Source organism: Hippocampus bargibanti, linkage group LG03, assembly GCF_051943395.1.
Source record: "Hippocampus bargibanti isolate YZ-2025 linkage group LG03, ASM5194339v1, whole genome shotgun sequence".
Taxonomy (NCBI): domain Eukaryota; kingdom Metazoa; phylum Chordata; class Actinopteri; order Syngnathiformes; family Syngnathidae; genus Hippocampus; species Hippocampus bargibanti.
The window spans coordinates 27,243,176-27,267,588 of NC_142736.1; the positions used below are offsets into that span (position 1 = coordinate 27,243,176).

General features: G+C 39.7%; 1 protein-coding gene across 2 annotated transcripts; it reads right to left on the reverse strand.

The window, feature by feature from the left end:
- Positions 1-3,482: 3,482 nt before the first annotated feature.
- onecut1 (one cut homeobox 1) lies at positions 3,483-16,901 on the reverse strand. 2 transcript variants are annotated; one of them, XM_088992909.1, is made up of 2 exons: positions 15,145-16,901; positions 3,483-7,604 (listed from the first exon to the last, which is right to left on the reverse strand). In XM_088992909.1, the coding sequence occupies exons 1-2, from the start codon at positions 16,181-16,183 to the stop codon at positions 7,312-7,314; spliced, it is 1,332 nt and encodes a 443-aa protein (XP_088849035.1). In that variant the 5' UTR covers positions 16,184-16,901; the 3' UTR covers positions 3,483-7,311. The 2 variants fall into 2 exon arrangements, with proteins under 2 accessions (XP_088849035.1, XP_088849034.1); XM_088992908.1 differs by having other exon boundaries at positions 15,130-16,901.
- Positions 16,902-24,413: the final 7,512 nt, after the last annotated feature.

The window sequence follows — 24,413 nt, forward strand, 5'->3', positions numbered from 1 at the left end:
TGCAAGATGCATTTATTCACGAGGGTTGCGGGCGTGCTGGAGTCTCCCCCAGGCAGAAGATGGGGAACACCCTGAACTGATTGCGAATATTTCATTCGAATTGTTTTCCATTCTTCTCAACTACTTAGAAAAATGTGTGCAGGTTACGATTACAAGTTTTTATGAATTCTGTTGTATTGTTAATTTTGTATTGGATTTGCCTTTATTAGTCTCGCAGTGGAGAAATTTACATTTCACAGCAGCAAAGTTATGAAAGGAATGAAAGTAGAAAAACAAAATACATGAGCTGCTGGAAAGGCAGCCACTCTCGCGGCTGTTTGTTATTTTATATGATTTGTTACAGCTGTTGGTACTCGATAAATGAAGATATATTGCAAATAGTAAATTGTCTTGAAAGTATATTACACGAATATCACATCATTATTAAAAAGATAATTGGTTTAGGTCAAACTCATAAAATTATAATTGTATCTTTTGAACAAAAAAAAATGGGGTCAAAACTTTGAGCATTTCAAACAATGTTACATTTTGTAATTCTAAATATAAATCAATATGTTTTTTTTATTTGCTTAATTTATCTATATCTAATTTATTAAATAAAACAAAAAAACGAGCTATACATGTTATCAAATTCAATAACTTTAATAAAGTGGAACATTTTTACAAAACGTCATAAAAAGACAACAAAATGAGGTCAAAATGAATACATTTATCTTAACATCAAATTTCCAAGACCTGGTGAATTTAATATCAAATTTGCATAATTGTGTAAGAAAGATTATCCTTTGTGTATGAGATACGTATATAACAAATACCAAAATTCCTCGCAAATTTAGCAAATGTCCAGTTTATTCCCATGAAAAGTTTACAACTTGTAACTCTATAATGATCTCTTGAAATGTTTGGCATGACAAAAAGGACATTGCACCAACAACAATATGCAGTAAACATAAAATAAAAAAAAACATAAATAACACGGACATTCCACCACACCCTCACACACACGAATTGATTCAAAAAGAGCTTTTTTGCACTTTTATTAGAGTTTGCTCATATTCATGACACAAGTACGTAAAGAACAAATACTTGATGAGGCAAGGCAGCAGGGCCACGTTTGTTAAAATAATAATAATAATAATAATAATAATAATAATAATAATAATAATAATAATAATAATAATAAATGGGGCGAGAAAAAAAGATCTCCGTGGCACAGTGCCCTCCTCCTGGCAGACCGGCTGCTCGACCCCCACTCCACCCGCCACTCATGTGTGAACATATAGGTAGCAAAGTGGGCAGGACTTGCAGCCCCCCAATTTTTCCAGCAGATTGTACATTTTAGACAGGAGATTCCCTCACACGACTACACCTTCCTATACCTGTGAGAATGGCAAATATATTTTAAGAATAAATCATAACAATAAAAACAAGTGTACCTCACGAATGCCAGTGCTTTTTCAACATAGTTTTCGCCATATTTTGGGGGTTCGTTTTAAAAATCTTTGGATGTGCAGTTTTGTAATACCCATTTAAAAACAATAGAAAAACACATATACATACAAACACTGTTCAACAAATTTCTGCTTTTTTTTGGGGTAAGGATGGTTGTGGGTACGGCAGTGTTTAAAACACACGGGAATGCCTCACAAACATGTTGTTTTTCTCTTTAACCCCACCCTCACCCTACAGTAGTATATACAAATCTAAAATGTCTACAAATGCATAAATTAAATTATAACAGTGGTTAAGAAAAGAAAAACGATTTAACTGAAGAAAACAAAGCACAAAAGTAGAGAGAAAAAGGGTGGGGTGGCAGAATTATGAACACGTCACAATAGTTGTTTTTACCCTGTTAAAAATCAATAGTCTACCATCATAAGTGAGCCGCTGAGAAATTCAGTAGGCTAACTCCGTTTTTGAAATTTGTAAAATTAAGTGCAGATTTCCTTATAGGGAAAAGCCGAAAGGAAAATATTTTAATACAGAAAAGGAATATACGCGTTGCAATTCTAATTTTGACCTATAGAGGACAGTCCATTATTGCACCAAGCAATATCTCGGATCCTTCAAATAATCGATTGTTTTTTTTTTTTTTTTTCATTTACAGGTTTTGACCACCGTCGCACCCCAAAAACAAACAAAATAAAACACTAAAGCAAAAAAAAAAAAAAAACTCATAATTTTGAGTCTGCCAACTGTCGTTCTCAACGGCTCGAATACGACCCAAAATATACTTCTCCCTCCTTTCAATATACACAACCCTGAAACACTTATTGAAACAACAACAAAATATGGAAAATCCGATCACAATCGTTCGCAGAAAGTATGTAAAGGAATCGTCACTATGAGGTATTCATTCGGAAACATTTTGGAAAATGACATGCACGGCCAAAGTGAGAGCAAAAAGGGTGGCGGAGATGGGGAGGGAAGGAGGTTCGACAGAATCGCTTTGGTATGGTTTCATTGCATGCGCTGGAGATAATAATTATTAAAAAAAGCACCACTATGATTTTAAGCAGAGGAGAGAAAAAACAAGACGGGGCGAGGGTCCTCGGGCAGTGGCGGCCCTTCGACGGGCTTGAGGTAAGTCAAAGGAGAGAAAAGAGGTCAAGACAGGTTCAACACTTTGGTTCAAGCAAGGCACTCGTCCTGGGAGTGTAAAGGGGGAGGGAAGGGAGGGGGGTATTGGGACGCTGTCAGGAGTAAGCGGAGGATGAAGCATTGACCCCCCCCCCCACCCCGAAGAAAGCAGGAGCCACAGTGGAACCTCGGAAGTTGAAAGTTTACATTTGAGCAAACAACATTTTGAAAAAGAAAGGCGGCAAGTTGGATTCTTCAAGTGTTGTAATGAACAACCCGGCTTGTGGTATTCAGGCTCCCTCTAGCGGTTGGTAACATAATGACTAGCTTACAACAATTTAATTGTGATTCGTTTCATATTTTCATTTACGTTTAATTTAACTTTGATGTGCAGTCTCACCGTTTTTTTATAATTAAACCATGATATAAGTTGTTGTTTTTTTCAATATCAAAGCACAATACCAGTGTTCTCACACAATGTTCTATTGTCCTACAGTAATATTAAATATATATAAAATCGCTCTCCCGGGCTTATCTTCCTGAAAACTATATTTAAAATCGCTCTCCCGGGCTTATCTTCCTGAAAACTATATATATTTTTTGTGCAGGTGCTGCTTGAAAAGCCATTGTGCTAAAAATTAGGAAAACAACCTCAAAGGATGAACACTGTTTGACTTTTTTGTTTTGCTAATTTTGTAATAAACGGCTTAAGCTGTTGTTAAAGCGCTATATAAAGCGCAATATGTATTGTATTGTATTGTATTTAGAGGCAAAACAATGCATTATAAAAAGAGAGATGCAAAGACGAAAAGATACAGAATGTTTACAATTAGAATGACATAGAATCGTTTTTTTAAACTAACATATTCTTATTTTTATATATTCTAACTTTAATATTAATTAATTATAATTCAGTTGAGTCAGAATTAGGGAGCAGGATATTGTGTTAAAAATGGAACTCTGCTTTTAAAATGAGCCAATGCTACTTTTAAAATGACTACTTTAAAGAGTTTTGCTTGACTTTAGAGGTTCCACTGTGTATATTTATTAGCAAAGAACCACTTTTCATAATTTTCTTGATGGCTTGTACATGATATGTGACAAATTTGGAGATTCAAATGGGGGAAAGTCAACTGGAAATTGTTCTATGCGCACCCACTAATCCAAACACGACATTCTGATGAATATTATGGATCAAATTACAAAATCGGCAACCGCATGTTTCAACCGATTTCTGGGGTTGGTCACATGTCATTCGCAAGATTAGCCCATTGGCATTACCATGTCATCTTTCGTCAACAGCAAGTGGCAAAATAGATATGAAAGATGGGGGGAAATATGGCTGGACTTTGCTTCTTGATTCATATTCCACAAATGTAATATTCATCAGAATGTTCTATTTAGACGTTTTTTCTAGCCTGGCTTGCCCTTTATTTCCCTATGAACATCTGTACAGTATATATGGCAGAAAGTAAGTTGAATGCGAAGTGCCGCCCCCACACATGTGCCAGTTTAAAAGTGTGTGTCGATTGAAGTGTAGTTTATAAAGAGCCTTTGCTGTCCAAGAGAAAAGCAAACAATTCCAAATATTTTAACTCCATCAATGTGACTATCTACAGAGCGAGAACCGAGAGCAGGATCGCACATGGGGAAGATGTGAAGGCAATGTGTGTGTGTATGTGTGTTATACAACATTTTCACCACCACTCACAGAGGCCGTGCATTTGGGGGGAAAAAAAAGCAACAACAAACCTTTTGGTTATCTTTGGTATCGTCAAAGTGATCGAAATCACATATGGAACTTGAGTGAGGTAGCATCTTTGGTTTCACGCTAGAAAACATCAGCAGGTGATACATTGTTTGGTTGGGTTGTTCAGGAAGCGTGTCTATCTTTTTTTTTTGCCCCCTTCTGATAAATGTAGGGCTGCTAACTGTGGCCTTGAGGAAAATGAGGAGGAGGAGGATGACAAGGGGCCCGGTTAATTTATCAAACATGCTACGCTTCCCCTTGTGTAGTGCTTTCCTCCTTGTGCTGAAATGCATAGCTTTCCAGTCTTTGGATTGTTGGGGGAAAGGGAAAGGGAGCCGATTGGACCATTGATCTTGTCCACTTGACATGTTTGACAGACACACAAATCAATACAATAAATCACAGGTGTCAAAGTCAAGGCCTGCGTGCCAAATCCGGCCCGCCACATCATTCTTTTCGGCCCGCGAAAGCAAATCAAACTTGTTAAATTCCATGATGATTGCTAAAATCTGAGCCAAAATTTCATATTTTTGGATGTCAACCACAATAAAAGTCATTATTCTTGACTTCAGATTTGAAAACGACTTATTCATTAATTTGCTGTGTGCTCTATATGTAATATTTGAAGGGATTTAAACATTCTAATGGGTTCCCCAAATTCATAACGGCCCTCGAGAGGAAACCATAACTACAATGTGGCCCGCAGCAAAAAATGACCTTGACACCCCTGCAATAAATAAAAGCAAAATACGATATTTGACTCACAGTGACAAGAGGTTTTTTCTTGATTGGCCTTCACGGCGAGTGTTAACAGTAACATTGCGCAGATGCAACTGATTAACAAGGCATCCATAAGGCAAAAAGTTTGACTCTTGTGTCACGCTAAAATGATTTCAATGTGATTACAGGTGTGAACTCACTCCTTAGTCAAGTGGGTCACATCGATTTTTCTTTGGTTAAATGTGAGCTGGAATAGGCTCCAGTTCTTGCCCTGACCCTGAACAGAATAAACTCCCAAAAGAAAAAAAAAGATGAAAAATTAGGAATGTTGTACAAATAATACGATTCCGAACACAATAAATGCAAAAAAAATAAATAAATAGATGGATGGACTAAGAATATACCAACATGAATAATGCAGTGGTTCATATAGTGGACTAGAGTATTACAGTAAAGTCTCGTTATATCGATATCGGATATATCGATAGTCCCGGTTATATCGATACTATTTCTATGCACGCACGGAGAAAATTACATGCAAACAGGGTCGGATATATCGATAGTCCCGGTTATATCGATATTTTTTCGGACTCCCTTGAATATCGATATAACGAGACTTTACTGTATATTACCCAATAAGACCCGAAACAGAACAAAACTACAAAATAATATAAACTACGAAAAAAACGGACGGAAATTAACTCATTCACTGCCATTCTCTACTCGGGAATCAAAAATATGACGTAGAGTGTCATTCCTGTATTTGTTCGGGGTTTGTTTTTTCACGCTTGGGTGCAGATAAAGCGCTGGCCGTGGCCTCTGGCAATGTTTTTTTTTTCTTTTCCACCAGGTGGCAGCATTTCCCTTTTTTTCCATGTTAGCGCTTTGTTCCAGCTTCAGCTGTTGTTAAAGTGCTATATAAACCAATATGTATGTAATGCATTACATTTTGGACAGCCACCCTCATTTCAAGCTCATATAACTCCACACCCATATAATTTAGTAATTAACTATTTTTTTTCTGATGAAAAAAGAAAGCCGAAGGTTTCTATTGCTACATTTAATGTTGATGTAGTCCTAAAACTCAATATTCTGTGGGTCCTGGAATTCGTGTGACAATGACAAAAATCCCGGCACTGGAGTGGACACATTTTTGCACGTCAAGCTGTGAATGAGCGAAGAATATTGATCCATTAGTTGTGTAGTGACTTAACCCCTAACCAACCTCCCCTAAATTGATGGATGATTACATATGATGCGCCAAAAAAAAATAAAAAAAAATGATGGACGATGACTGGGTCAGATAATTGCAAGATGACTAGTATAGTGGTTCACATGGCTTATTTTTCACACATCCTTGACTATCTCTAAAATCATTCCTAGACATGCGCCTACTGTCACGCCGAATATGGTAAAAGCTAAAAAGATGGATGGATAACTTACCAATATGGCTGCATGGGTAGAATAGAGGTTCACATAGCAACTGCCCTAAATCAACTGCCATATTCTCTCGCTGTAACCTTGAACAGAATAAAGAACATGGGAGGATGTGTGATGAGGGAATGTGGCAGCAGTGACTGGCTTAAAAAAAAACTCTTTGGTCAATAGCACCGCTGTCGCATTTGTTTTTATGGAGGCTACATGAGGTGAAGCTTTGGTTTCTCTGGTATAAAAACAACGTTTCAGCATGTGGGAAGGAAAGCACTACATCATGATCCGGGGTGGGAATTTTTGGCAAGCGGCGTACTCGATGGGGTTTGGTTTCTCCTCCTGTTAACTATCCATGGATCCGGGAAAAGACATCAGTCCGCGCTTTGAGGGGATGAAATAGAAAGAAAAAAAAAAGCAGTTGCTCCCGTGGGATTTAAATTTCTTGAACATTGATTGGCCAAATCCCACCGGAGCACCGCCGATCAGACTGATTAGAACGAACATCCATTTTGGGGATTCACATAGCAACATTGAGAAGGGGTACGCGGAGGTAAAGCTAGAGACCAGTGAGCGTAGGTGATTTGGCAAAAAAAAGGAGGGCGGTAGTCTTTTTGCAGTGTGTGACACAAACAAGTCAAAGCAGGACAAACAAGAAAGAAGTCTTTGGTTTGGTTTGGTTTTCTCTCATCTTTGGATACTATAAATATGAATGTAGTACAGATTTAAGGGCAAAAACGTGAGGTCTTTTGTAAGGTTCTCTTAAGTTTTAAAGCTTTTCCACCGAATCAAGTCCATGAGTAAGGGTCAAAAGCGCACTCCAGCTCCTTTGTTCAGGCTTTGGTGCAGGCGCTGAGACCGGCGCCGGGCGGGTGGCCGGATCCGTCGTCGACCCATTTGTCCAGGCTGCGGCGGCGCGCGTTCATGAAGAAGTTGCTGACCGTGGCAAGTTCCAGGCCCAGCTGCTGAGCGATGGTCAGCTGCAGCTCTTTGGATGGCCGTTTGTTCTCCTTGAAGATGGCGTGGAGGGTCCGCCGCTGTACGTCCGTGAATACCAGGCGGGGTTTCTTGGCCGCCGGGATGCCCCGCTCGCTGCGGCCATGGTCCTGTTCCTTGCGCTTGCACGCTGAGGAGAGGCCAGTAAAGACAAAAGGGAGGAGTGATGTGAGTCGTCAGAAATCGTTTTCAGGATAACAAATATGCAACACATTGGACTGGATTGGTCTTGATTTGTTTCGCAGTGGAGACATTTGCATTTCACAGAAGTGATGAAACTAAAAGGAAAGGAAAGGAAGAAGTAGAAAAACAAACTACGGGACCTGCTATAAAAGCAGCCACTCTCGCAGCGCCATCTAAATGACATTTAAAATATTCGAAGCCTTTCTTGATCTTATCATAAAATAATTCAAAATTAGAAACATCTCTGAGTTTGACTAAAGCCATTGAAATGAATGAAAACGTCGCTGATTCGATAGAGCCAGGCAAAAAATACAAATTTGACACTCTATAATGTTATACTTTATATAAAAAAAACACGTTCATATCATAATTAACTCATTCATTGCCATATACAGTGAGACCTCAACTTACAAACACCTTCGTTGTACTAAATTCATCCTGTCTACTTGTTAACTAATGTTAAGCAGATTCCTTACTTACAGACAGTGTATTGTAGGTGTGAAATCGTGAGGCTGAAACGTTGTTTTTATACCAGAAGGTAGGTGTGAAGGCGGAAGTAGTCGCCGAAACATGTCAGGTATTTGAACACCTACAATACACTGTCTTAGCTTACAAACTTTTCATTTTACAAACGTCAAATTTATAAAAATTAAACCTTATCATAAGCACTATTTTCATAATACACACCCACCACGGCTGGCGTCGTGATCTTCGGCGGAAGCACACGACCGAACAGCACCAGAGGTTAAGTTACCAACAGTCCTTATGGAAGGTGACTCTCCTTCCATAAGCCATCAACGACCATCAAAAAGGTCAATAAAACTTTATTTTACAGCACAGTTTATTTCTTTAATTACAGTCCTCGTGTGATGCGCCTCTCTTTCCAAACAGCAATTCCCTTTGACCTCCAACGCCATTCCATCAAGCCATAAATGACCATCACAAATGTAAATAAAGTGACTTTATGATACAATGCTGTGTATTTCTTTCATTACAATACAATAGCACATTTATTATACATAGAATAAGGTATGTTGTGTGTAGTTTTAAGGCTTATTTAGTTGAAAAGTATATTTTATGGAAACCCGGAAATGGATTATTCCCATTTTAATGGTTTCCTATGGGAAATGTTTGTTGAGATACACACTTTTCGCCTTACACACTCTGTCTGGGAACCAATTAAGTTCGTAAATTGAGGTCTCACTGTATGTGCAAAAATGTGTCCACTCCAGTGCCAGGGTTTTTGTCATTGTCACTCGAATTCCAGGACCCACAGAAGAGTGGGTTTTAGGACTACATAAACATTCAATGCAGCGTAAGAAACCTTAGACTCTCTTCTTTCATCAGAAAAGAAAGAGTTAATTCCTAAATTCTATGGGTCTGGAGTTATATGAGCTTGAAATGCGGGCGGCAGTCCAAACTATGATGCAATACAGTAAAGTCTCGTTATATCGATATTCAAGGGAGTCCGAAAAAATATCGATATAACCGGGACTATCGATATATCCGACCCTGTTTGCATGTAATTTTCTCCGTGCGTGCATAGAAATAGTATCTATTTCACCGGGACTATCGATATATCCGATATCGATATAACGAGACTTTACTGTACATACATATTGGTTTATTTTATATAGTGCTTCAATATCAGCTGAAGCGGGAACAAAGTGCTAACATGGAAAAAAAGGGAAATTCTGGCCCCTTGTGGAAAGGAAAAAACATGGCCAGAAGTCTGGCCTGCGCTTTATCGCATTCATGGTCTAATTCAATTAGCTATTTTATTATTTATTATTTTATTTATGGTTTTATTTGTGTTGTGTATAGTTTTTTTTCATTGTAAAGTGTCCTTCAATGTTCTGAAAGGCGCTTGAAATTAAATGTATTATTATTTATCGGCACCCCAGCAAGAAAAACAAAAACCCAAACAGATATTTTCAATTCCTGAATAAATTATCTAATGGCAGTGAATGAGTTAAACACAATCCATCCATCCTTCCACCCATTTTCCTTCAATCTCAGGACACACAGATGAAAAACTATCCACGCTCACACTCGCACCACAGTCAGGGGGCTGATTTAGAAACAAAAGATGATATTTGATTGACTAATTAATTACTACATCGATTTTGAAGCACTATTCCACGCTGATGTCATTTTGATGAGTGGACCTCAACCGCATTCACCCACAAAATTACCAAATTTGTATTAAACCACCAGAACCACAACTTAGACCTGTTTTTAGCTGGCTTATGTCAACTTTTTGTCACCAAATTATCAAGAGTGCCAGAGACGTGAGCAAAAAACATGCTTGCGTCACTGGAACCCTCAGTGGGGTACAACATCATTAGCTAAATTCCCAGTTTTTACGTTAAGTGTCAGTCATTTAGAGTCACCATGACAACACCCACCTCAAAAATCCACCAACAGCATTTTTTCCCCCCATATTAATGATTGACATTTAATTTTACATTTGTGTCCTCCTAAGACATGCATATTCAGCGCTGAATAGTATTGCCTATGAAGTGACTGTTTAGCTTCCAGGCCTTTGTTGTTGATAAGTTGATACTATATGCCACAGGTGTCAAAGTCAAGGCCCGCGGGCCAAATCCGTCCCGCCACATAATTTTTTTCGGCCCGCGAAAGCAAATCAAATTTGTTAAATTCCATGATGATTGCTAAAATCTGAGCCAAAATTTCATATTTTTGGATGTCAACAACAATAAAAGTCATTATTCTTGACTTCAGATTTGAAAACGAGTCATTCATTAATTTGCTGTGTGCTCTATATGTAATATTTGAAGGGATTTAAACATTCTAATGGAATCCTCAAATTCATAACGGCCCTCGAGAGGAAACCATAACTACAATGTGGCCCGCGGCAAAAAATGACTTTGACACCCCTGCTGTATGCAATTTGACCATAATACTCCTCTGTACATTTGTTCAGTGAAAAGACATTTTCACCCATTAAACAAAAAAAAAAAAAAAAATGGTCACGCATCTGGTTAAGAAGTGTGCGGTCCTACATGGCCCCCTAGAAGCGCTGCTGAAACATTTTGGCCCTCTGTATCGTTTATGTTGCCAATCCTTGCCTGAGGCTATTTCTGAATGCTTTGTTCCCAGTCACTGGAAATAACAGCAGCTGCTGTGTGACCTGATGTACTGCACCCAATACATTTGCTCCGTACAAGATCTTCTTTCTTTCAAGTAGTAAACTATAAAAGCAGCTTGCTGTGTTTTCTGGTGTTTATTACAACCACATGTGTCTCGTGAGTGATGTTATAATTGGCTGGCGATAACATTATCTGATAATATTGCTCATCAATGAAATATCTTACTTCGTGATGCAGTTTACATCTACATACAAGAACGACAAACAGCAACAACAAGTTTTCTCACCTTAAAAACCGCTTGAAATTCAAAACATTTTGAAAACAAATGGAACTGCACAGCAGCGAAAACCACTTTTACAATTCACTCATGCAATGATGGAAAAATTCACCGTCAGACGTCAGATTTATTGATCCCTGTGGGAAATTTGGTGTGCTATGGTGACTTTCATTGACAAAAAAATAGGCTAATTAAAAATGGCTGACTGAAAAACAATATCAAATATTGGATTATCCTTTTTAGTCTCTCAGTGGAGAGATTTAAATATGACAATAAGATATTAATTAAATATACCCAGGTAATATTTTTGGTTGTAACCTGGACTGGTCAGCAACTCAATCGCAGGGAGCTCAGAGACCTGAAGGTCTTGCAAGGACAGGGTTGGGAACGGTCCAAACAATAATAAGACTAAAGTCTGACCTAAACATCATTTCTCTGACAAACTATGGTAAATAAACAAATCCAATGCCACGTTCATGAACCACAAACCGGAAAATGGAAAAATACTCTAAACGTGATACGACCTTTAGTGCGTTCTGTTTCCCCACACAAGATGTCAATTCAGGTGGGAGAAAGCCGTAATAACATGCAATGTAACGTTCAACCTGAGGATGGCGCCACACATGTTTTTATTTTATTTTATTTTTTTCTGCCCCAAATTTAAGATTTCAACAAACATGCATTAAGATTAAGATGTCAACAATGACGAGGCCACGTGGGTCACTATTAGTAGATAGGGGTTTATGCAACTTATCATCCCTCTCAAAAACAATGAAAAATGAAATGTGCCAACCATCATTCTGGATCATCCAGATAAATTTAAAATCCACACATCAGCATAATTTCGAGGTTCTAGGTTCGATTTTAATTTATTTTTCTACCCACTTTTTGACTACGACGGTGCTGGTGAACAGCAAACCTGGCCGACAGTGAAGAAACATTGGCTTCTGTCCATGGTGCTGAAAACAAGAAGTCTCAAAAACTCACTTGCAAGTGAGCTTGACTTCCAAAAAACGCACGGATCTAGCAAGCTTCATCAAGTTTCTCATTCAAGGAGGGATCTAATATAAAATAATAATAATAAAAATACCAATGACCAACAATGCTTGTCCCTTAGTGCCGCTAAACATAAACTGCTAGTACAGAAGCTGCTATAATAAATCAGCAAGAGTGAAGGCCACTCAGACAAGGGGAAAGACCTGACATGGACTGGACATTGGACACACACACACACGCGCGCGCGCGCACGCACACGCACGCGCACGCACACACACACGCGCGCGCAGAAGCACAAGCACACACACACACACACACACACACACACACCACACGCACGCACACACACGCAGACGCACGCACACACACACACACACACATACATACACGAGCGTGCACAAACACACGCACACATGAACACACAAACTGTGGTTGATCCCAGCTAATCATTACAAGTAGCAGGGATAACCACACACTGTTGTCTTGTTTAGGGGTATCGAGAACTAACAATATAATAATATAATAATAATAATAATAATAATAATCATCATCATCATCATCATCACCATCATCATCATATTGTTATGATATATGGCAGTTTTCCCCCCTGATATTAGTATCTAATTCATTTACAGGAATGAGCTGAATTACAATGTCGGAGAGAAAACGTAACTTTTTTTAGTCTGACAGGTCTAAAGACACTTGGTCAAACGAAGTTTTGTGGAAACCGAAGCAAATAAATTATATTGGTCCCGCACGATTTATAAGGTACAGTACCCTGCTTCTGTCTCTGTCTCAGGAAACTGGACGGTTACACTCCATCCCAAAGGAGGAGTTGTTTCAGCCATTTAAATGATATTGACATATTTCTTTTGTTTTATTGTCCTCTACATCATGGCACTATAGTAAGAAATAAACAAACATATTTTCCGGTGTATAAAGCGCACCCAATCTTAATGCAATCTTAATCTTAACAAGTACCAAAAATTTTATTGCTAGACAGTCAGACTATGACCCAATACATTAAAATCTACATTATTTCATATAAAAATGAATGTGGATACGATTAAATCTTTTTTTTCCCAATTGTAATCTTTTCTGTAATTTGAAATGCACAGGCTATAATCGTATACATCAGGGAGAACGAGAAAAGGCCTGCGATTAATTTCAGGAGGCCAAAATCAATAAGCATATTCAATCAAATTCAGCAGTGTCTTTCGAAAACACTCGGGGGGGCGACGACCAAATTAACAAGGCAATACCGAGTCCTCATAAATATCCAGAAATATATCTTTAGAATTTTATGAATTGTCGAGTCCAGCTTTTATTGTGAAACAATTTATCAAAATAATGTGAATATTTTATTGTGTAATTTTTTTATGTTTAATTAAAAAACGTTTTTTGAAGCAATGGGCATGTCGTATGATTTACAGTAAGTGCTATTGCAAAAGCAAAAACATTATATATAATAATGATAAAATTACATTTGAGGACCTAACCGAATGCCTTTTTTAAAATAATCCACAAAAATAATAAACAGGTCGTATTTAAACAGTACGTCACATTTTAACACAATTTTGTCTGTAGTTTTTTAATTGCATTGTAAATAAAGTTCTCACGCACAACAACAGAAGCCTGGCCAACTAATCAATGGCGATGAAATACACGCACACGCACAAGCAGACGCACATATTCGCCCTTTTAATAAAATCTGCGGAATTATCTTTATTTCCAACTAAAAAACCCACACATGGGCAGCTCATCGATTAGCCTCATTAATTTGGGGAAGAAAAAAAATCCATTTGAGCGTGTGTGTGTGTGTGTGTGTGTGTGTGTGTGTGTGTGTGTGTGTGTGTGTGTGTGTGTGTGTGTGTGTGTGTGTGTGTACGTGCGCGCAAGCGACAGAGTGATTGAGTGAGTGCGCACACGCACGTGTGCTTTAATGGACTCCCGATGACCACAGGGACAAATTAATACAGAGGTCTATTAGTTAATTGGATGTAAGGGGGAAGAGTGTGTGTGTGTGTGTGTGTGTGTGTGTGTGTGTGAGGCGGGGCGGGGGGGGGGGGGGCACAAACTACAGTCAGGAATAAATAAACATAACCACCACTGAACTTCATTCAGTGCATTGTGGGACAATAAAATCCCACGCAGGAAGGGATACAAAGCACTGCATAAACAAAGGCCTGTAAATGTGGGCTGGGACCAAGAATAAGGCCCAATAAGTAAATAAATAAATAAATAAATAAATAAATAAATAAATAAATAAATAAATAAATAAATAAATAAATAAATGGTGGCTGCTCCGGTGCATGTGTACACTGAACATAAAGACAAACGATTCATCGTGCAAGGATCGACTTACTTTATAAGAGATCACTTGAGTCGATAATGGGAGGTAAAATGAGACCAAAAACGACCATGCACACAAACACGTCTTGACACAATAAAACAAACAAAGAACAATTGGAAAGAAAAAAAAAACATATCCTGAATCCTGGATCTATAGAATACATTTAAAAATGTACAAAACTGCACTTGGATTGATGTTTATATACAACTCGTCAAATACGAGAATATAGCAAAAACAAATCACTGTAAAAAAGCATTGACACCCAAGGCTCCTTGCTGTTATGCTTCTGTGATTTAAAAAACTGCCAGTTCAAATTCCCAGTGTAATGTAAACCAATCAATAATAATAATAATAATAATAATAATAATAATAATAATAAATTACATTTATAAGCGCCTTTCAAAACTCTCAAGGACGCTTTCCAATCACAGGATCAAAGTAAAATATTAGAAAAATGTAAGCTACAGCAAAACCGGAGATAACTTGCTGATATTTATATATGATTATGACTATATCACAGAATACTTGAATTAAAATGCCCTGAAATTGCCTAAACTATCGATGATGCATAAGCAATCAAATATGACTAAATACATCACGTTATTTATATAATGTGATTACGAAACAAACAAAAAAATGACCGGCTGATTGATTGTGATCAATAATAAGGCAGCCTTGAGAGTCAATGCTGACGAGGGAAGAGTACAGAAAATAGAATAAAATGAGGCTTTACCGAGGCTTCGCTCACCTGCGAGCCTGAGCGCACTCATGCGCTGGAACTCAGGCTCCTGCAGCCACTTCCACATGCGACGAAAGGTCTCTCGACCGGACTTGAGCTTGGACCAGGGTTTGGGGTTCCTCAGCAGGTCGGACAGGGTCCCCTGGGACCGACAGAGGACGCGCTGGGCGAAGATGGCTTGGGGGATGCTGTATCGTTTGAGCTCCGTGGTGATCCTTTGCGCCACCTCTTTGGTATTCACTTCCTCCATCTGGCCTCCTCCACCGCCGTTGATGGTTCCTTGCTGTCCGAGCGCGGAGGCCTGCTCCCGGCTGCCGCTTAGCCCCTGGCCGTGGCCCTGCGCTCCGAGGTGGGGGTGCGGATGGTGGTGCAGGCCGTTCAGCTGCATCATCCCCGCCGTGGAGCTCATGTGCTGCTCGGTGTGGCGGCCCAGCATGGCCGGGTGGTGCGCCTCGAAGCCGCTGGGTGTCAGCATCTTCTCCCCGGGCATGGCGGCGCCGGGGTGGGCGTACGGAGGCAAACCGGCCTGGCTCGTGTGGATACCCGCGAGACCGGAGCCGGACAGCGGGGACAGACTCTGGCCCATGCAGGGGTCCTTGTGGTGGTAGGCCGGGTACAGAGTGTTCATGGGAGCCAGACTGCGGTCCTCCCGCATGAGCGTGAAGCTGCCGCTGACGTTACCCGGGATCCTCTGGTGCGGATGCGGGTGCGAAGGGTGGTGGTGGTGGTGATGATGGTGCGGGGGAAACTTGTCGGAGACGGTGGAGATGGGGGGCAAAGGCTGCAGCGGGGTCAAGGTGGTGTAGGTGCTGCTCGCGCTCATGCCGGGAGCTTCGCACATGCTGATGGCCGGGTGGAGGTGTCCCGGATGATGGTGGTGATAGTCTCCGCCGTCCAGGAGGGTTGCCATGCCCATGGTGCGGTGGCTCAGCCCCCGCGGGCTCGGACGCGAGTGTGGACTGTGGCCGCTCAGCAGCTCCCCGTGGCTGCTTACCGAGTCATGGCCGTGCAGGTCCCCGATATTTTCCATCGACAGCTGAGCATTCATGATCCGGGCGGCTCTGTGAACCAACCATCTATGTGACCTGCTTAGCTGGCGCCCCCCACCCCTGAAAGTCGTAGTAGTTAAAAATCTTTTGTTCTTTTTCTTATAATAATAAACAATAGCACTACTTTGGTTCCGTCTTCCAAATCCACGCTTCTTTCTTCGTTGATAAATATTTATCTTTTAAATGCCTTGTAGTATTATTTCCTTCCTTTGTAAATCAAGCCCCCCCACCACCAGCCAGCTGTCCTTGCGCTCCGGTCGGGTGCCGCGCCATCTCTCTCTCTCTCTGTTTGTGTGGGGTCCACCACAGCAGCGTCTGCACATGCGCACAAGTCTCTCTCTCTCTATCTGTCTCCCTCTCTCTCTCTCTCTCTTTTTTTCTCTGAGGCACGCCCCTTTCAATGACGTCACGCAACTCGCCTCATTTAAGGAAGACAGGTGGCATTTTCGTTTCACTATCTTTTCTTTCTTATACACGAAAGGTGCATTAATAGAATAACGTGATTGAAAAAACATACACCTCTTGTCGATAAAATTTCATCTCCTTTATTTGGGGGTGGGGATAAATCATCGCTGTTATAACCGGACTTTTTCCGTCGAACCACCTTAAAATACGCAAAGTGCACTCCACTTCCGGGTTCATTTAAAAACAACACTTTTCAACCCATGATACAAAAATATAAACTTGTCATTGATTTAATTCGTGGTTGCAGTTCAAGTTCACAGGCGCTAGTTCATTTGGGCGTCAGTGACCACCCCCCCTCCTCTGAACGACCCCCACCCCAGCTCCCAACGCCAGTTTGCGAAGAATGTGGCAGTTTAAACCAAACGAAGGCTGACTGCGGTACCTTCGCCTTTGATAGACCACCATGAGCAGATGTGTCTATTGTTCAAGTTACAAGGCTTAACGACCCAAGCCTCGCACTGTGCGCGTGTTTTGATAAGTCACATTGAACCCCAAAAAGTTAAAGAACTACATTTAATTTACTTGACTGCCATTTGACAGAACACGCATTTTTTAAAATAGAGCTGGTTACAGCCCTTGTTTCTCATGAAATTCACGTTCAAGGGATAATAGCAGTATAATACCTATAAATTAGATTGTTTTTTTCCCTTTTGCTAATTAATTTTGCTTCGATTCTTTATTTCGGTTATGGTTCATACAAAATGCAGTCAGCTCAAAAAATGAAATTAAATCTCACGTATACAGTATATCACCACAAAATGACACCAAAAGTTAACCAGTCTAATAAATGGAATCTAACATAGTAATGAAAAAAGAGTCATTTTCGTGAAACATTCATAAAAATATGTAACTCAAATGTTCTCATATTTGGCTTTCTCAAAACTTGTAAACTTTTTAACTGTTTAAAAGCGTTAATATCATTGAACCTTAACCAATTCATCGCGGCGGCATCTAAATTGTCAGACAAGACAATTTCTTTTGGCATAAAATGCACACATCTTACAGTGTATTCATAATGCAGATGGTCATTCAACACAACACTAGCAAGATATTTGCACTCAGAAACAAAACAAATCAATAAATAAATGTCGAATATGAACATGTTCCCCAACCATCATGCATTCTTCAATTTGTCTGAATGGAAAAAAATATGTGAAACTGAAAGAGAATCACGTTTTACAGAAACTTATGTTGTTCAAAAACAGAGCAGCAAATGCAACATATTCAAATCTGGCGAGTAAAATACATTGAACATTTACAAAAGTGAGGTGTCTCAAAAGTAAATGAATAACAATGGAACTTTGCTATCTATTAGCTAGCTACCTGACTGGCTATCTATTTGCTATCCATTTGCTATCTACTAGCTGTCTAGCTAGCTAGCTAGCTATGTAGCTGGCTATTTATTAGCTATCTGTTAGCTAGCTTTCTATCTATTTGAGTTACTTCTGGATTGAGTGAACGCTGGCGCATATGGCTGCCACTGCTCACCCGCAGAAAAACCGATACTGTGACTGTAAAGTGACCTTGAGAGTTTTGAAAGGCGCTTGTAAATGAAATGTATTATTATCATTATGAATATGTACTGCATGTATTTATTGCATGTATGTATTTACATATGTATTGCATTGTATTTTGGACAGCCGCCCTCATTTCAACCTTATGTAATTCCAGACCATATAATTTAGGAATTAACTCTTTTTTTTGTGACGAAAGAAGAGAGTCTAAGGTTTCTAACGCTGTATTGAATGTTTATGTAATCCTAAAACTCAATATTCTGTGGGTCCTGGCATTCAAGTGACAATGACAAAAACCCTGGCACCGCAGTGGACACATTATTGCACGTCTGGCAGTGAATGAGTTAAAATGTCTATTTTTGAAAGTACATATCCTTTAATGGAGGAACCCTGTTAGGATGAGATCAAGGGCCGTTTAGACTAAAAGGGCGGCAGGCGAAGCGACAGCTTGCAGTGGTCAGTACCCTGCTGGACTCCCCCTTGCCACTGAATGGGGGGACATGTCAAAGGTGACGCTTCAAGACTCCGAAAGCCAACATCTGCGGGTGTGGAGGAGAGCGGCCGGTGGGTGGGCAACAGATTAACCTTTCAGACTTTTCCCTGTCCCGGACCTGCTAAGGGGGCCCTGGCATCTGTCAGAGGGTCCCTACAATGGAGATGGCGCTCGCTTGAAACCACTCAAACAAAAGAAAAGAAGAAGAAGAAGAGAAAAAGGAGTTAAAGAAGTTAAACTGTCTCTGATGTGAAGTCAATGTCAACGCCGTGTGCGTGACGTGTGTCTGGACGGAAGGGGACTTCGTTCTTTACCCCCCCCCCCCCCATCCAAAAAAGTGTGTTTGACCAGGATTGCTCAAAATGGACACACACACGTGGAAATGAACTGGAAATGCTAACACGCTGTCAGGATACGTACAGTAGTTTGATTTATGTAGTAAATGTACACATTGTGTACTATCGGCAAATGAAATCAATGGGGAATTGTATTATCACATAAGTCATATTCAAGATGTTATTTGTTACAATTCAATAAAATGCTTTCCAAAATGTCATTTCTTGACAAGATGGCTGTGTCCAGAAACCTTGACTCTTGTCTTGACTGTAAAATATGACAATTTTCATATCTCGATAGAGAATCTTTTAAATTTCAGTTTTTAAAAATGTTACAAATGAATGTTTCTTATATTACAGACCTAGTTACACACCATTGATAGACAGATACTTGTGTACACAAGTGAAAAGGAAGTCCTTGGTAGAGACACTTCAGCAAACAACAGGGACAGTCAGTTACTACCACATTTACTGTTTTTCATTGGATTATTTTATATGCACGACCTAAAAGTGTTTTACAGACTAATATTTAGTGAATGTATAACTTGGAACTGATGCGGCTTGGAATTGAAGCGGATTTACGTGGGACAGGCGATGTGAGACAATCTCTTTTCATCAATGGATGCTACAGCTTCTTGTTTGCTTTCAAAATTTAGCTTGTAGCAGATGCATACATATTGGTTTGTATAGCGCTTTAACAACAGCTGAAGATGGAACAAAGCGCTAAGATATAAAAAAAGGAAATGCTAGGGCAAACTTCCGGGTTGAGTGAACGCTGGCGCGTGTGGCTGCCGCTGCTCACCCGCAGAAAAAATATCCTGTGACTGTAAAGTGTCCTTGAGAGTTTTGAAAGGTGCTTATAAATGTAATGTATTATTATTATTATTATGTGTGCATTCCACCATGACGTCATTGATCCACTGGCGAAAAGGATGCTTTGATCCTCTCCTTTTTCATCTAGAACTGCTTCGTGCGACAAAGAGAAATGAATGACTGTCTATGTCTTTTATGTTGTGTCACATTATTTGTTATTTAGCTTTTTGTGTTTTTTGGTTTTACTTCAAGATGGCGCCGCCAGAGTGGCTATCTTGACAGCAGCTCCTGTATTTTGTTTTCTATTTCTTTTTTTCCTTCCCTCTTCCCTTTCATCATTTTGCTGCTGTGAAATATACATTTCTTGAGACTATTAAAGGCTTATCTAATGTAATCTAACCTATTCTAATCTTAATGCAATTTAGATTGAGACAAAGGCACAGTGTTTGTAAACATTATGGTACAGTCTCAATGAATGACATCATCAAAATAAATGTCATAGTCCCAGTACATCTCTCAAAAGTTCATAGTTGTTTTACCGAACATTGCTAGTGACATCGGAACACGTCTGTGTGCCACATGTATGGATAGTAACCATCTTTATTTATCTTGTACTCTTTTTTTGTACTCTGGCATTTGACTCAGCATGATTCTGACTTGATCTTGGTTTCACTCCCCGGTGCTTTCTACTATCTTTTTAATGTAATTGTGTGCAAATTCAGTTTTCCACATATGTTCTATGTATCTTCCATGTACATGAAGTCATACCTGCATGTATATGGAAGAGACAAGGCAAGATTCTTGTATAGGGTGATGTTAGCAGAATCTGTGAGTGAGTATTTCGAAATCGTTACTCCTCTGCCCACATCCAAAAAAAATGCCCGGAATTTGCATCAGCGACTGCGGCACTGTTCTTTCACATGCAAGACCTCATCTCTCATCTCATTTTCCGTACCGCTTATTCCTCAAAAAAATGGCCGGAATTTGCATCAGCGACTGCGGCACTGTTCTTTCACATGCAAGACCTCATCTCTCATCTCATTTTCCGTACCGCTTATTCCTCATTAGGGTCGCGGGGGGTGCTGGAGCCTATCTCAGCTGTCTTTGGGCACGAGGCGGGGGACACCCTGAATTGGTTGCCAGCCAATCGCAGGGCACACAAAGACATACAACAGTCACTCTCACACACACCTAGGGACAATTTGGAGTGGTCAATCTGCCTGCCATGCATGTTTTTGGAGTGTGGGAGGAAACCGGAGGACCCGGAGAAAACCCACGCGGGTCCGGGGAGAACATGCAAACTCCACACAGGGAGGCCGGACCGGGACGCGAACCGGCGACCTCTGCACTGTGAAGCCGGTGTGCTAACCACTCGACTACCGGGCCGCCCCACATGCAAGACCATTACAGTAAATTTAAGAGTAAAAAAGTTATAAAGCAGGAGATCGAATGGTGAACTGTGACATCGCTTGGAAACACTGTATCAATGTTTGTGTATGATCCCACTTTGTCAATTACCACAGAGAATAGAGTATATTTTTCATTAAATGGCTGTAATTTGCAAATGATTAATACATTCTACGTATTTGGTTTTTAAGTACACTGCATTTGTTGTGTTCGGAAGCAGCGAAATCCACAACACTTGTCCCTTCTGAACAAAAAAACCGTCGATGTAGAAATTATTAGATTGTGGCGGTAGTTCACCAGATTCATGCCACACTCACGATAGATAGATAGATAGATAGAGCAAGATAGCGAGACAGCTAGCTAGCTAGCTAGCTAGCTAGATAGATAGATAGATAGATAGATAGATTGGACAAGATAGCGAGACAGCTAGCTAGCTAGCTAGCTAGATAGATAGATAGATAGATAGATAGATAGAGAGCTAGCGAGATAGATAGATAGATAGATAGATAGATAGATAGATAGATAGATAGATAGATAGATAGATAGATAGATAGATAGAGCAAGATAGCGAGACAGCTAGCTAGCTAGCTAGCTAGATAGATAGATAGATAGATAGATAGATAGATAGATAGATAGACAGATAGATAGAGAGATAGATAGATAGATAGATAGATAGATAGATAGTGTGTGAGAGAGAAAGAAAGAGAAAGAGAGAAAAAGAAAGAGAGAGGGGGGGTGGTTGGATGGATGCATGGTTAGATAGATGGATGGTTAGAGGGATAGATGGACAGATGGATGGATAGATGGAACATAGTAATAAAACGGCAATGGCTGACCTGACTTGCCATCTACACATTCTCATACGGATCGATATGCATCCTTCCAGGACCTCGTTTGTGTGCATGTGTGTGTGCGCGCGCGCGGCGAGGCGCGTGCACGTGGCATTTCCCTTTTAAAGACAATGACAAAAAGATGTTATTTCTTGCGGGAAAACAAGTGCACCCCAGCATGAAGTCACTCACGTCAATTGATAAAGAATTACGAATTATGCGCAGTTAAGACAATTCAAATAAGCAAAACAACGCCGTGAAGGCTGTGGCGTGTGAGTGACTTGTATGACGGCGTCCAAGCTGATTATTCATCATTCCCGTGCAGGTGGACTACTGTGGGTGGGGGTGGGTGAGGGCAGATCAATAGTGACTCACATTGCACACAGACGCGCGCACACACGGGAAAATGACAATAAGGGAGGGGAGGAAGGCAATAAATGATATTTGCCAGAGCCAAATTTAACAAACGAGCCCATATGTGATCGTTTGAAGGGAAACTCAGTTAGCCTTTGCCAAATAAATGTCATTCCTTTCGATATGATCCCTTTTTTTATAACCCATAAACAAAATAGCACTTCACCTCAAATGCCCATTGAATTAAAGCTGGCTTTTAAAGACGATTTAGTATTAAATCCGTCAAGTTCAAAGCCTCAAGCAAACATATTTAGAGAATGTCAACCCCCGATTTCTATAGTTTAAGAAAAAAAGTGCATCGCGCAAAGGCAGCTTGGCCTTCACTGAGATTTTTGAAGTGCAGAGGCCTTGATAACACGGCATAATCGATAGGGAATACATTTAGAATTCCTGCAGGGGGGCTCAAGCTGAGGCCTTTGAATTGACGGAATAAATAAACAAAGCCCAATTCGTCCATTTTTATTTATAAAGCCACCTGTTGTATTTTAAAACATTCTGGTATAATGAAAAAGGGACGAAATAGGAACTGCATTATTAATCCATTGATCCATATTGGCTGATTGATTTACGAAAGTACTGTATGGTAAATAATTGAAATTGTCAAATGTAAATAGCTAAAACGATATCTCAAAGAAATACACACACACAATGCACACACACACACACAATACACACACAAACATTGGTAAAAAAAAGTCATTTGTTAAAAAAAGGAGATGACAGTGCAATAAAGTAAAAAAAAACATATTATAGTACAAAACATTGTAAAAACAATCAGAGTCAAAGCAATGCATGAAAAAGTCCAATGAATCGAAAGAGACAATAACAATGTATCGCCAGCTCCTTTGCAAAAAATAAAAGCAAGCTGTAAAATTACATGGAGAGTCTATTGATTAGCCTCTCGTTATTTATAATTAATAATAATAATAATAATAATAATAATAATAATAATAATAACACACGAAATAGGAAATGCACATTATTTTTGAGCTATACATGATAATGAATAAAAATGATCTGAATCCATCATTTGTGCTGCCTTGCTCACGGGAAAGTCAACTCAGTGCCACCTGCTTGCACGGCGTAATCCAGCGTCATTTGCTTTGCATTCGTGCAGACTCGCGTGCAATTAAGCAAGCCTCATTTGACATTTAGAGGCTCCATATGCCGTTGCATGCTGCTACTGACCTGACTCCAAGTTTTACACACACTCCAAAATGAGGCGACAAAGCCTTGCTGACGATAACTACCGAGTGAACAATACAAATTATTAATGAGAGCAAAACACGCGTTCATTTTGCATATTTTCACCTTCATGCTTCAATTCTTACGACAGATTAGGTTATTTAAATGTACTGAGAAATGGTCTTGGAATGAGTAGTCGAAAATGATTACATCATTCATTGACTTTATACTCAATGGTCTTTTCATTCGGTACACCCGAGATCAAACTAATGAAATTTGGCGTTATTATGTTCAATAATTAGATATTCGTTTACTACAAATTTGGGATTATGTCTTGCATACTGCAGCAACATAAAATAGCTGTTTATAATATTTTAACATGAAAGGTAAATCGTGGCAACATTTATTACAAAATAAAATTCCGGAGCCGAATTAAACACGTGGCAATAATTTCCACGATGTGTTTCAAAGCTGCTTCAATTTGTGAACATCCTCATTAAAAATAACAATCTCACGAATTTGACATATTCTCCGAGTTCATCGGCACATGACAAATTATGCATTTATTTTTGACTAACATATGGATCGATCATTGGTCATCAAATCAATCAGTTAGCAAGTCAAATTAAATTTTATGATGATTTTTTTTTCAGGAATAGATGCCGTTGTGTGTACCAAATGAAACTGCTTTCGGTCGTATTGGATGTTTTTAAGTGTACACAATGTTTTGTCGTCGTCGTGTGTGTACATTTCCCTATGGGTGACTGGGAGTA

Bases quoted from the DNA above. Each gene is read 5' to 3' on its own strand.
- onecut1 (XM_088992908.1), bottom strand. From the start codon at position 16,183: ATGAATGCTCAGCTGTCGATGGAAAATATCGGGGACCTGCACGGCCAT. The intron at 7,605-15,129 runs GTAAAGCCTCAT...GCCTCTCCTCAG, and splicing joins CGCAGGTGAGCGAAGCCTCG to CGTGCAAGCGCAAGGAACAG.